The sequence below is a fragment of the Monodon monoceros genome, unplaced genomic scaffold (genome assembly GCF_005190385.1).
Source record: "Monodon monoceros isolate NGI ecotype Baffin Bay Population unplaced genomic scaffold, NGI_Narwhal_1 Super_Scaffold_1, whole genome shotgun sequence".
Taxonomy (NCBI): domain Eukaryota; kingdom Metazoa; phylum Chordata; class Mammalia; order Artiodactyla; family Monodontidae; genus Monodon; species Monodon monoceros.
In genome coordinates, this window is record NW_021703765.1 from 16,631,477 (window position 1) to 16,643,961 (window position 12,485).

General features: G+C 41.1%; 1 protein-coding gene across 3 annotated transcripts in view; it reads left to right on the forward strand.

Annotated features, from left to right (window-relative positions):
• FECH (ferrochelatase) overlaps nucleotides 1-12,485 on the forward strand; it is a 35,336-nt gene that overhangs the window by 11,575 nt on the left and 11,276 nt on the right. For all 3 annotated transcript variants that reach the window (XM_029232864.1, XM_029232865.1, XM_029232866.1), the window contains 3 exons: nucleotides 958-1,106; nucleotides 7,186-7,320; nucleotides 9,925-10,031. In XM_029232864.1, coding sequence (XP_029088697.1) covers nucleotides 958-1,106; nucleotides 7,186-7,320; nucleotides 9,925-10,031 — 391 coding nt within the window. The remainder of the gene's footprint in view (nucleotides 1-957; nucleotides 1,107-7,185; nucleotides 7,321-9,924; nucleotides 10,032-12,485) is intronic.

A 12,485-nucleotide genomic window follows, 5' to 3' on the forward strand; every position in this document is an offset into this window, starting at 1 on the left:
GGGCACGAATCCGCGTCCCCTGCATCGGCAGGTGGACTCTCAACCACTGCGCCACCAGGGAAGCCCAAGCATAGGGTTTTTTAATAAAAATATTTATATGTGCATACGATAAAAAATTGCAAATAGTTAATAAGTGTTTATAGTAAAAAGCAGGTGTTTCTTTCCCCTTGGACTCCAGCCTCCCACTTACCCACCCCCGGAGGTAAGCACTGTTAGGTCCAGAAATAGTCCAGGCACATCCAGGTGTATATATACGTGCACACACACACACACACACACACACACCCCTTTTTTACACAAACATGAATGTACTTATGTACATCATTTGGCACTTTGCTATTTTTTTTTTTGAGACTTAATTTTTCTTGGAGATTATTCCATAACAGATTATATAGATCTGGCTCATTCTGTTTTCATGACTGTATGGAATTGCATTGTTTGGTCATACCTTAATTTATTTAACCAGTGCCTCACTGACGGACACTTAGATTGTTTTCAGTGTTACAATGAACATTCTTGTGCATACATCTTTGCTCACGTGGGCAAGTATATCATAGGATTAACATGCATTTTCTTAAATAAGAGGGCTGCACGCTGCCTAATGTCTTGTACGTCCTAGTTCCTATTAGGTACAGGATCCAGAGGTGGTAAGTTGGTAGCTAGCACACAGCCAGGTGCTCTGCACAGGTGTCTGAGCTCCTGAATCTTCAGGGCCTGCTGCTAGAACAGCTTGTAGGGCAGGGTGGATACTGCTCAGAGACTGTCTGGTTCTCTCTCTCTAATCTGGGCCGAAAGAGCAGGCTGTTGTCAGTGACCTCGAGCTTCTGTTTTTAAAGGCTTGATCTTAATAGGCTCTTCTTAAAATTTTGCTTATCTTTTTTTTTTTTTTAATTGAGTTGAAAATGTTTTTGAGGTTGCTTAGCTGGAATAAAATGATTTCAATGTTCAATGATTTAGTAAGCTGGGACCATTCATTGCCAAACGCCGAACCCCCAAAATTCAGGAGCAGTACCGCAGGATTGGAGGCGGGTCTCCCATCAAGATGTGGACTAGTAAGCAAGGGGAAGGCATGGTGGAGCTGCTGGACAAGCTGTCCCCGCACACAGGTATGGTGCTTCTCAACTCACATCTCACTAGGTTTGTTCTTTCAAAGTATAGTTATGACACTCACAACACTGTTGGAAGCCAACTGCAATTCTGGGTACCAGCAGCTCTCGATTTGCAGGGGGTCCTACATGATGCCCGGCCACTGAACTCAGTTCTTGTGGCATTTTCCTTTGTCCCCAGATGTATGCCTTTTCTATTACTTCCTTATGTTACAAATAAAAAAGCTAAAGTTTCAGAACATTAGTCTCAAAAGGAAGTTGGAGGTGTGTGTTAAGTTGAGCTGGGTTATAAGGAAGAGGCTACCTACCATGAAAAAACAGATGCATACATCATCGTCCTGGAAGGAAATCTCTGGGAAATAGGTTGAGGCTGCTGCTATTGTTGTTTCTTTCTGTGTGGATGACTAATTGGATCAGCATTTAGAGCAGAATTAGCTAGCTGCTACTGCAGCCATGAGGCTCTAAGCAACTTTCAGCAACCGCTTTCAGCTCTTGGCAATACCATGATCGCGAGTCATTTAAGTGCCTCGTTGGGCATGGCACTAAAAAGAGGATTGCACACATCTGGTGACTGTTCTCTGAGAGCCTCTAACACAAATTATAATGTGCAGAATGAAACATTAACTACACAAAGGAACTCTAAGTGCCGTATTTAATTGCATTCAAGACACCATTGATTGCTGGACGCACCATTGTTTTTATATAATACGAAGACACAAGACCTCTGTCAGTTAATTTTAAGATGGTGTCTGTTGTAGACCAATATAAGGTGTTAAAACAAATACTGTGCATCTTAGGACACATGAAATGTGTTCATTGCAGACAGTTTAGGGCTCAGGATCAGGACAGTGTGACACAGTGCGGACCCTCATGGAGAGCAGCCCCGCTAGGCAGGACCAAAAGCGTTTCATTGAGCAGCAGCTCGAGTTGCTCTCAGAATACACTGTTTGTGTCACACATGGGACAAAGGGCTCCAGCCCTCGGCAGAGCATCTCACTTGGAAAATTGTTCACTTGTGCTTTTGAATATTAGGTTTTCTCCCTGCCTTCACTTGTGGCTTCAGGGCATTTCTTATACAGCTCAGCCACATGTGACACAGTGTATCTTTTAAAATGTGGGGTGAGGGAAACTTGGCTGACCTCACCTCACACCTACCCGATGGAGAACAAACTCTCTAGTCATGAACTGCTTATCACGATCAAATGTTTAGCGTGAACCAGATCTGCAATTGCTATGCTGTCTTCGGTGGACGAAGGCAGCGGAAAGATGCCATTTTTCCTGGTGACGTCTTAGTCTAGCACCCATCACCATAAAAACCCTAGTAGAGTTGTCAGCCTTGAAAAAGGAGTATACATGCGTCCTTCCCACTTCCTTCTTTCTCTGTGGTGAGACTGCTGGCTTGTCCAGACCAGACAGGCCAGCAATGGCCTCTGCCTCCCTGGTTGGTCTGGAAAGAGTCCCATGGAATGACCTGGATGTACAGCAGTGTCCCACTCGCTATCAGATACCTAGTGTTGATGACCCTAGGGCATATCACCAGCCTCTGTGGCCCACGCTGGGACCCCCGAGGCAGGCAAGTTCAATTCTGCCTTTCTGCTGCGTGGTAGATGACCACCTCATCATTTAAGCAAGCCTGCTTTGGGGGTGTTTAATGCGGCCCAAGACCACCCACACGTTCATTCATCAGTGGCCTACTGAGTGCCCTGCGCTGGTCAGTACTGCTACTCACGGTTGAAAAACATGGTTTCTACTTACAAGAAGCTTCTAGTCTAGTGGGGCCTTGCTGCTGCAGGCCAGGCTGCTCCAGGGGCAGAGAGAAAAATCCTTTGAAGACTTGCTGGAGGGATACCCTACGAAACGAGTATAACAGCTGGTGATCACACAGAGTGTGGATATAGGAGACAGGAAACAGTCTCAGAGTTTAGCAGGTTCTTTGGGGGAACTTTGCATTGAAGAGCAAGAAGATTACCAGATGTGGCCCTGTGGCCCCCTCGGGGCTCGCCCAGGTTACCCAGAAAGAAGCTTCTCGTCCTGCTGTTCATGCTTTGCTGAGTGGACCTGAAGCTCGGCAGTGAAGCCCCAGCTGCCACTGGGTGGGGCTAGCACTGGGTTCCCTCCCTCCCTCACCCCTTCCTGCTGCTTCTCCTTCCTGCTTTCAGGTTTCCTTTCTTTCTTTCTTTTTTTTAACATCTTTATTGGAGTATAATTGCTTTACAATTGTGTGTTAGTTTCTGCTGTATAACAAAGTGAATCAGCTATACAGAACACTCTATGACATAAATCACAGCAATATCCTTTCTGACCCACCTCCTAGAGAAATAAAAACAAAAATAAACAAATGGGACCTAATGAAACTTAAAAGCTTTTGCACAGCAAAGGAAAACATAAACAAGACGAAAAGACAACCCTCAGAATGGGAGAAAATATTTGCAAATGAAGCAACTGACAAAGGATTAATCTCCAGAATTTACAAACAGCTCAGTATGAAAAAGCAAACAACCCAATCCAAAAATGGACAGAAGACCTAAATAGACATTTCTCCAAAGAAGATATACAGATTGCCAACAAACACATGAAAGGATGCTCAACATCACTAATCATTAGAGAAATGCAAATCAAAACTACACCGAGGGGGCTTCCCTGGTGGTGCGGTGGTTGAGAATCTGCCTGCTAATGCAGGGGACACGGGTTCGAGCCCTGGTCTGGGAGGATCCCACATGCCGCGGAGCAACTAGGCCCGTGAGCCACAACTACAGAGCCTGCGCGTCTGGAGCCTGTGCTCCGCAACAAGAGAGGCCATGATAGCGTGAGACCCGCGCACCGCGATGAAGAGTGGCCCCCACTTGCCACAACTAGAGAAAGCCCTCACACAGAAACAAAGACCCAACACAGCAAAAATAAATAAATAAATAAATTAAAAAAAAAAAAAAAAGGAGGTGAAGGACATGTCACCTTCTCCATTTAAAAAAAAAACCAAAAACAAAAACTACACCAAGGTATCCCCCTCACACTGGTCAGAATGGCCATCATCGGGTTTCCTTTCTGTTCATCTCTTTCTCATTCCTCCTCCCTTCTTATACTTTTTTGCCTACAAAATTATAAAATTTACTTTTGAACTGTGTCTATTTGTTTACATGTATTTGGAAAAGTTCTCTTTAGTCAAAAAAAAAAAAAGTGATGATTACAAACAGATAAAAATGTTTCAGACTCTCATTTTTGGGGCAAGTAGTTGTTGCTTGGTGGCTGGTATAGATATTTTGAGACTTGCACAGGCTCTGCGTAGAATTACTATTGACTAATTACAGTGCGTTACATGAGGGAATGTGACTTGGAATTGGTTTCATGTAGTAATACTGCATTGAGGTCATTTAGTGGACACAGAAGGAAATAGATGAGAAGTGCAATCATTTCACTTCATGAAAAGTCTAAATCTAAAATACATTTTAAAAATTATAGTTTAGTTATACATGGCTGCTTTTAATGAAGCTCTAAGTAAGTGCTACTCAGTAAAATAATTTCGTTCTTTATTGGATGCAAAATGGGTTCATTTCAGATGGAGCTGGCTTCCCCATCCCTGGTTGTATGACGTCAGGCAAATAACTTACCCGACTAAACCTCATCTTGAAAATGGGGATGATAACAGGACCCAACTCGTAGGACCACTGTGAAAATGAAATGAGATAATCCTGAAAGGCATTAGCACGGTGCAGCGTACATGATAAAAATTCAGGAAATGTGAGCTTTTATTATTCACCATTGGCATAGGGTTCATGATCTGATACAAATTACTAGGCATTATAATAACTTCACACCATTCTCTCAAAGAATCATGTACAAATCAGACATTTGAACTATTGCACGTGCTAAATGAATGGACTGGAGATTAATGAAGTTTTACTGTTTTAAAAATGGCTTTTCTATTTGTTCCTTTTTTTACTTCTTTGTAGTTCTCACCCAGGAGTGTTCACTGAGCAGCTGCTCTGAGGGTGGACGAGGCTGGGCCAGCGAGTCATGTGTTTGGCGCTCACTCTGGCCAGATGTGCTGCCCACCGGATGCGGTGCTAGATGACATCCAGGAGACTCCTTCCTCTCCCCGCGCTCCTGCGGGGGGAGCCAGGAGCCTCCGTGCGTGCTTGTTAGCTCCTCAGGATAGACCCAGTCGGAGACAGTGCGTTGTCACTTTTTCTAAAATATGTTTTTGCAGGCCGTCTTGAATTGGACCGTTTAGAAAGCATTATCTGTACTTTCCAGAGTATTTTACTCTGTCTCACTTCCAGATATGGTCACTGCCCTGCTTTTATCTGTGAGGGAGGCCTCTCCACCTCTCTTAATCTGTAACATTTGAGGAACTCCCAGACCCCAGGCATTTAGGCTACAACTTTCAACTACCGGGCAGCTGAAAAGAAAACAGGAGAAGCTGGTTGACCCCCAGCATTCAGGGGATCTTACTGTGTCAATCTGATCATTGGATTGTCTCAAGATAGATTAGAAAGCAAATTCCACTTCAGCCTCAGCTCAGAGCACCAAGAGCTCCTGAAAAGTGGACTTGATGATACTGTGATAGTTGGCAGTTTTAGCACGAACCACGTAATCTTTGAACAATCGGTCATTTGGAGTTTGCTTACAGGGCCATGCCCTCTGGGGTGTTTTAACTGCAGGTCACCATATTTTATGCAAGAGACCAAAAAATTGGTAGCCTAGAAGGGACGGGCAGCTGAGAATGATTTCATTTGTATCCCTTCCTTCCTCTTTTTGTAGTTCCCAACCGGAGAATATTGAATCAGACTGTCCTTCCCCTGCACAGACATGCTTCTCTTCCCCTATCGATATTCTGCTTCTGTTCTTGGCAACATGCTCCATTGATTCAGTCCCCTGGGCCAAGTTTCTGAGGAATGTTTTCTATATCTATATCTATATGTAGCACACACATATATACATATGTATAAACTATACACACATATGTATAAACACACTCAGAGAGAGAGAGAGACACACACACGCAATAAATGTATCATCTTTTTCTTCACTTCAACCTAAATGTTTCTTGTGGCAGTTTGGTGTCATGTTCTTAGTTGCAGCCCTGGCTTATGCCTGGACAGTGACGTCATCTCAGGTTTACTATTACTTAATGTTTATGTAGTGTATTTTCAACTTCATCCCTGAGTATAAGTTGAGTGTAATCCTATGAAAAGACAAGGAAATAAAACTGGGTAACTTTAGGAAACTTTCAGTTTTATGATTTTATAAACGCCTAAGAAATTGGTTGAAGATGCTTTAAAAAGGCAGGAGGAGATAGGAGAGGGCATTGGTAAAGTGATAGGAGAAGGACCGCAAAGATGTGCCCTGACTTGGGCCGTTTAGGTGCCAGAATAATGATTTTTAAATCCCACTTAGCGCCTCCAACTTAAGCATTGTTGTTGGTTTGTTCGTTGATTTGTTTTTCATATAAGTGAGGAGAATCATTTGAATCATTTGTTATTAGTGCACTTTTATCGAGTATCCCAGAGCTTTTATATAAACTAGGTGGCCTGGGGTCTGAGGGAACAGAAGGTGGGGACCCGGGTGTTGGAAGAGGCTGGGGGTGAGCCATGGAAGGAGCACAGGCTTTGGGGTGGGGAGACCCACGTTGCAATCTCATCTCAACCATCGGCTAGTTGTGACTTTGGGCAGGTTCATTAACCTTTGAGAGTCTGTTTCCTTATCTGAAAAATGGGGTTTAGATGAGAAAAAAAAAAAAGCACAATGTCTCCCATGGTATCTGGTACATAAGAGGAGGTTATACTTTAAAGATAAATGCTCTCTGCTCTTGAGTCTCTCTTATCTCAGCCAAGAGCAGAGAATAAGGCCCAGAAGCTTGAGTTTTAAAAACCATATGCTAAATGGTTGAACACAGAAAACAGTGGTTAAAAATCCATATACCAGCAGAAGACTGGCTAAAATCCAAGGACTATTCTAAACGTGCTCACTTTATCAGCACCATAGGAAATTAGGGTAACTGTCTTTGTTCTGGACACTGCATCCTGTTTGGAATCTGTATCAAGATGAATGCTTTCTCCTTTCCACACATGCTTCCTAATAGCCCCTCACAAATACTATATTGGATTCCGGTATGTCCACCCGTTAACAGAAGAAGCAGTTGAAGAGATGGAGAGAGATGGGCTGGAAAGGGCGATTGCTTTCACACAGTATCCACAGTACAGCTGCTCTACCACAGGTAAGGCTTCTCTCTGACAGTGGGAGGGTAGATCTGGCCCTGGCAAAAATAACCAGGGAAGCTGAGCGCGGAAGGAAACGATAAATCATTTTCGATTTGAATGGCAAATCCAGTCTGTCTGTTTTAAACATGAGAGTTCAGGTCAGTCCGTTGGAAATCTCATGGTTCATCTGTCCCTTGAGTTATTAGCCAGTTGACTGAGAATTACAAATGGTGGGTGAAAGGCAGTGGCTTCCAGTGCTCAGTGCTTTAATGCAGCTGTATAATGGATCAGTACTGAACCTTAAGCCACTTTCTCTGTTTGTGTAATAACCCTTATTTTTATGGCTACCCTAATATTCTTATTAATGTAGCAAAGTTGATAGCTGTTTCCATTTTGCCAGCAGAGATGTCCATATACCATTGGAAATATTGGTATGTATTTTGGTTATGCTTTGGTTATGGGTTGGTTCCTGGTTAAACCAAAACCCAGTTTAGGGTTTCCTTTGCAAACTTCTCTCAGTGTTCTAGATTATGGGAAATGTTACTAGGTGTTGTTTCCTATATATTTAATTGGAGCTGGAGAATAATCTGTTTTGCCAATCTCTGTATCATGAGGTATAGGTAAATCTTCTACTGTCACCCACAAATACATTTGTTTACATCCTTTCTCAAGGCTTGTGGTCAGCACATTTTTACTCCCAAATTGCTTTTGGACATTAGTGCATATTATTTCTATAACTATAAGGAGAAAACAAAAGGCTACTGGAAGAAATCTTGGAAGCCTGGTGTGTACCTTAAATATTTATTCAGAGCACCTGTGAAAATGTCTGAGTTCTCAGACACCCTCAAGAGTTTGAATTGTGATTTCTTTTGGACATGTACCTCAATAACTTTAAAATGTCTGGTAACGTTATTGGAGAATAAATCAGATTTTATAAATTTCTAAACTATACTTTGGCCGGGCTTTCAAAAATATAACTCAACATGTAAATGTCCTCTCTCAAAATTAAACAAGTTAAGAAGATGGTTATTTATATGACAAAGGATTGACTAGGGTTTCATTTCACAGCTGGCTCTAGCAGTGTGTTTAAAACAGTAGTGTCTGCAGCTTTTCCCTAGTACCTCTGGTGTAAGGGCAGGTACATCCCTTCTTCAGAGATGTGAAAGCCTTTGGGAAGCATGTTCATTCTTTGAGGCCACTAGAGTGTCGTTTATCTGTTGTTTTATTTAGACACGTATTGTGGCAGCACCAGTATATTCTATGTATCAATCACTTTTTTTAATCATGCAATTTTTTTAGTTACGCTTTTCCCTTAATTACTACCTTTGATAGTTCATTGCATGTTTCTGAGCGATTCAGAAGACCTGCTGTGGCTTCTCGAAGTCCTTCTGTACATCTGAAGATGCTGTTCACCTGTGAAATGTGGTTTGCAATGTGAAGATGGTGGTGACTACTTTGTGATTTCTGGAGGGATGGTTTTTGAACCTGGAATGGACTCAATTTGGATTTATCTGACCCATTGTATTCTCAGAAAAATGGAGCTCCATTTATTTTTCTGAAAATTGAGTCTTAGCCTGAGGGTACACGTGATTTAAATATGGCTTCGTCCTGGCTAGCATTTGAGTTTGGAGGCCTAAGTGATTAATAGCTCGCATGGAGAAACCGGTGGTGTTGGGAAGCGTGGCAATGTTTTGGAGCATTTGCCCCATGTGAAGATTGAAGAGGAGGCCCCATGTTAGCGTTAGTTTCCTGGGATTAAGGCTTGGCTCCAGTGCCAGCTCCTCTAGGCCAGGAAAAAGATTGCACTGGGTTGGCACCATCTGCTTTCCCTTAGTCTTCGAATTTTCACGGTTTCCGTCTCTTGTTTAGAAATACAAGTTTTGTTAGATTACCTGTAAGGATCTGGTATTCATTCAACTTATTCTAGGGAATGATGATAATTTTATAAAGCAGGTAAAAACAGAGAGTGCGCTTAGAAACCTTAATAAGCTGCTCTTCTTATCAAACAAGCCATTAAAAAGGATGGTTATAAAGCTTTTATTGTAATGTGGAAAATATTCATCTCATAATACTAAGTAAAAATGCCCTAAATACTCAGGATACAAAACTGCACATGTCCTAAAAAGTATAACTTTGTAAAACAAAACAGCTGTAAAGAAAAATAATTGGAAAGAACTACCTTAGAAGAAAACAATGACTGTATTAGCATTCTGGGGTCACGGCCAGTTTCTTTTTTGCTTTCTTTCCCACCCCCTACATTTTCTGTAAATGGGGTTGATTACCTTCATAATGGGAAAAAAATTTAACATGCTTTCAATTGTAAGACTTGGTCCTTGCAGATAATGACTGCTTGTATTTCATAAATCCGCTGCCATTGTGCTTCTCTAGAGAAGTGGCCTCAATACTCTTGGAAAGGCCATTGAAATTGATTGCTTTTTAGTGATCTTCATTTGCAGGGTAGTTAAATCTATATGCATTTTAGAGTATTGAAGTGATTGTAATTAGACTGATTCAGTGCAGAAGACTTACCTGCTTTGAACTTATTACTGCCTTTACTAGTCTGTTTTTTTATTTTCACCATAGCCCACATGCGTGTATTAAGTGGCCCCTGTATATTTCAGGCAGCAGCTTAAATGCCATTTACAGATACTATAATGAAGTGGGCAAGAAGCCCACGATGAAGTGGAGCACGATTGACAGGTGGCCTACACACCCCCTCCTCATTCAGGTAAGCCAGCCACTGCCAGCTGCGTCTGTCACCCCAGCTTCTGGTGTGAGTCAGGTTCTTGTCCCTGCCTGGTCTGTGGGTGTCCCGAGTCTTACTGTTCTCTTACTTAAATTGTGTGCTGGGGATTAACAAAAGGTATTAGAGTCTTGATTTATTATGACAGGAGGAAATAAATTTAAAGATTAAAGGGTAAACTCTTTTCTTTCTTCAGATTAATAGTATTAGTTACAGACCATGGCAGAATTATGTTTTGAGTTTTGTGTTTCACAGTGACCAAAAGAACGTTAAAGATTATGCGAGGAAAAAAAAAAGATTATGCGAGTTGTTTCATTTAATCTCCATTCGTAGACTGAACAGCTGACAAACAGATCCTCTATTTTCTAAATCCTTTAAAATATCAAAAGATTTAAAAATTTTAAAGGTAATATATCTACATGTTCTGAGACAGAATAAATTTAACATTTCAATTGAGAAAGTTTCATATATTAAAAGAAATTTCAAATTTCTCCTACATAGTTTATATTTGTAATATTTATAGTAATAGATGTTTGATTTTAGGAGAATCGGTTAAAGCTACAATTCTAAAGCTTTGAATTGGTGTTATTATGTACCTTTTCGCCCTTTGAATAGTGGAGTACTACTGGCTATTGTCCTTGATCAAACAAATATTGTTTTGTTCTGTTGGTGGAAATTTCTACCTTCGAGTTAGTTTAGGTAGAAGAAATACTAAGTGATGTGGATTTCATCCGTTTATTTTTCATTCCTCGGACCGTCTCTGGCAAAATACCAGCTTAACACTTTTTTGAAGCCTGGAGTAACTTAAAATCGATAACCACTAGATGGTGGTAGACATCGTTGAAAGCAGGCCGGCTCCCCCTGAGCGGACGGTGTTTTCCTTAGGCCCGTAGGTGCTGTCAAGGGTTAACGCTTAGGTTGAAATCCAGTTTTAAGTAAAAAGTGCGAAGTGAAAAGGAGGCACCTTCCCTCAGGGATGGGTGTAGTTTTGGTCTCAGTGTGGTGTCCTCCCCCCCCAACCTCCCTCCCAGTTTGCTCTTTGCTGGGTCCAGTCCGGACCGCCTGAGCCCCAGCCTGGCCTGCCTGTTCTGCTCTTGGAGGCCTGTGATTGGAAACAAGGGGGGTTTCAGGTTAGCACTGACATGTGGTCGCAGAGAACCGAGGGATCTGCACAGCATCTGCCTGCCCTAATTGAGGGAGTAATTAGATTTGCATTAATATTCAGTCCTTTGAAAAGGGGGGAAGCAGAAAGATGGAAAGGTCTCTTCACTGAGGAAGTCTCCCTTCATAAAATGAAAGGGAATTTTAGAGGCATTTATCTGCCCTCCTATATGGTGTGATTGAAGGCTCTGAGAGCCGCCTGCTTCTTTCATTCTGCAGAGGGATTGCGCATAGAAAATAGCGCAGATGGATTTTAGATGATTTCAGGAACACTTCTGCTCGCCCACGGCTCCTCTATTTTGATAAAGACTAAGTCTGTTGTAAGCTGTAACAAATTGTGTTTCTACTTGCAGTTATGCAAGATGATAAAAGGAAAAGATACTACTAAAATTTTGAGGAAACAAAAATTTATGGTTAGATTTTATTAGTATCATGACGATTACATGAGGAGATTTGATATCTAGTGGAAATAGAAAAAAACCCCAACTAAACAAAAACTAAAAGTAAAAACTGAAATTAAAAATTGTGTGTTTAGTCTACATTTCTATCAATACGTATTATAGGTAGTAATTACTCAAAATAGTCATTTTACTACTGTATCTAGCTGTTGGGATATTTGGTGTAAATGTATGTTCCAGGCTCCTACTTAAACTTTGCATTGGGCCTCCTTATCTAGGCTTTTGTACAGTCTTTTCTGAGCATCCTTAGTCTCCAAACACTGCAGAGACCGCCAGAAAATATTGCTTTTATCTGTATCTAATCCTATCACATTGACTCTATAGGTAAATTATAAATTTTGAAAAGGGAACTAACTCTCTAGGTACTGTTTTGTGCCTTAGAGCATTAATTTGTCAAATTTTGTGGGTTCTGGAAAGATTAATAATATCCCAATATTTATTAGGTAATAATTTGCTCATCCTATAGTATTAACCACTGATATATCAAAATGCCAACAAGTACAAATTTACATGGTTCTGGTAAATTGTCCTTTATAATTTTTTTTAATAATGCTTTAAAAACCTTTTTATTTGGAAATAATTTCAAGCATTGGAAAAGTTACAAGACTAAGAATAGTGTATAAGGAACTCTCATTTCTTTGTTTAGATTCACATATTAATAACATTTATCCCACTTGCTTTATCATTTGCATGCTCTGTGTGTGTATGCATATGTATGTGTGTCTATGTATACATAATTTTTTTCCTGAACCTTTTGAGAATAAGTTTTTTATACACACACACACACACACACACACACACACACACACACACACACACA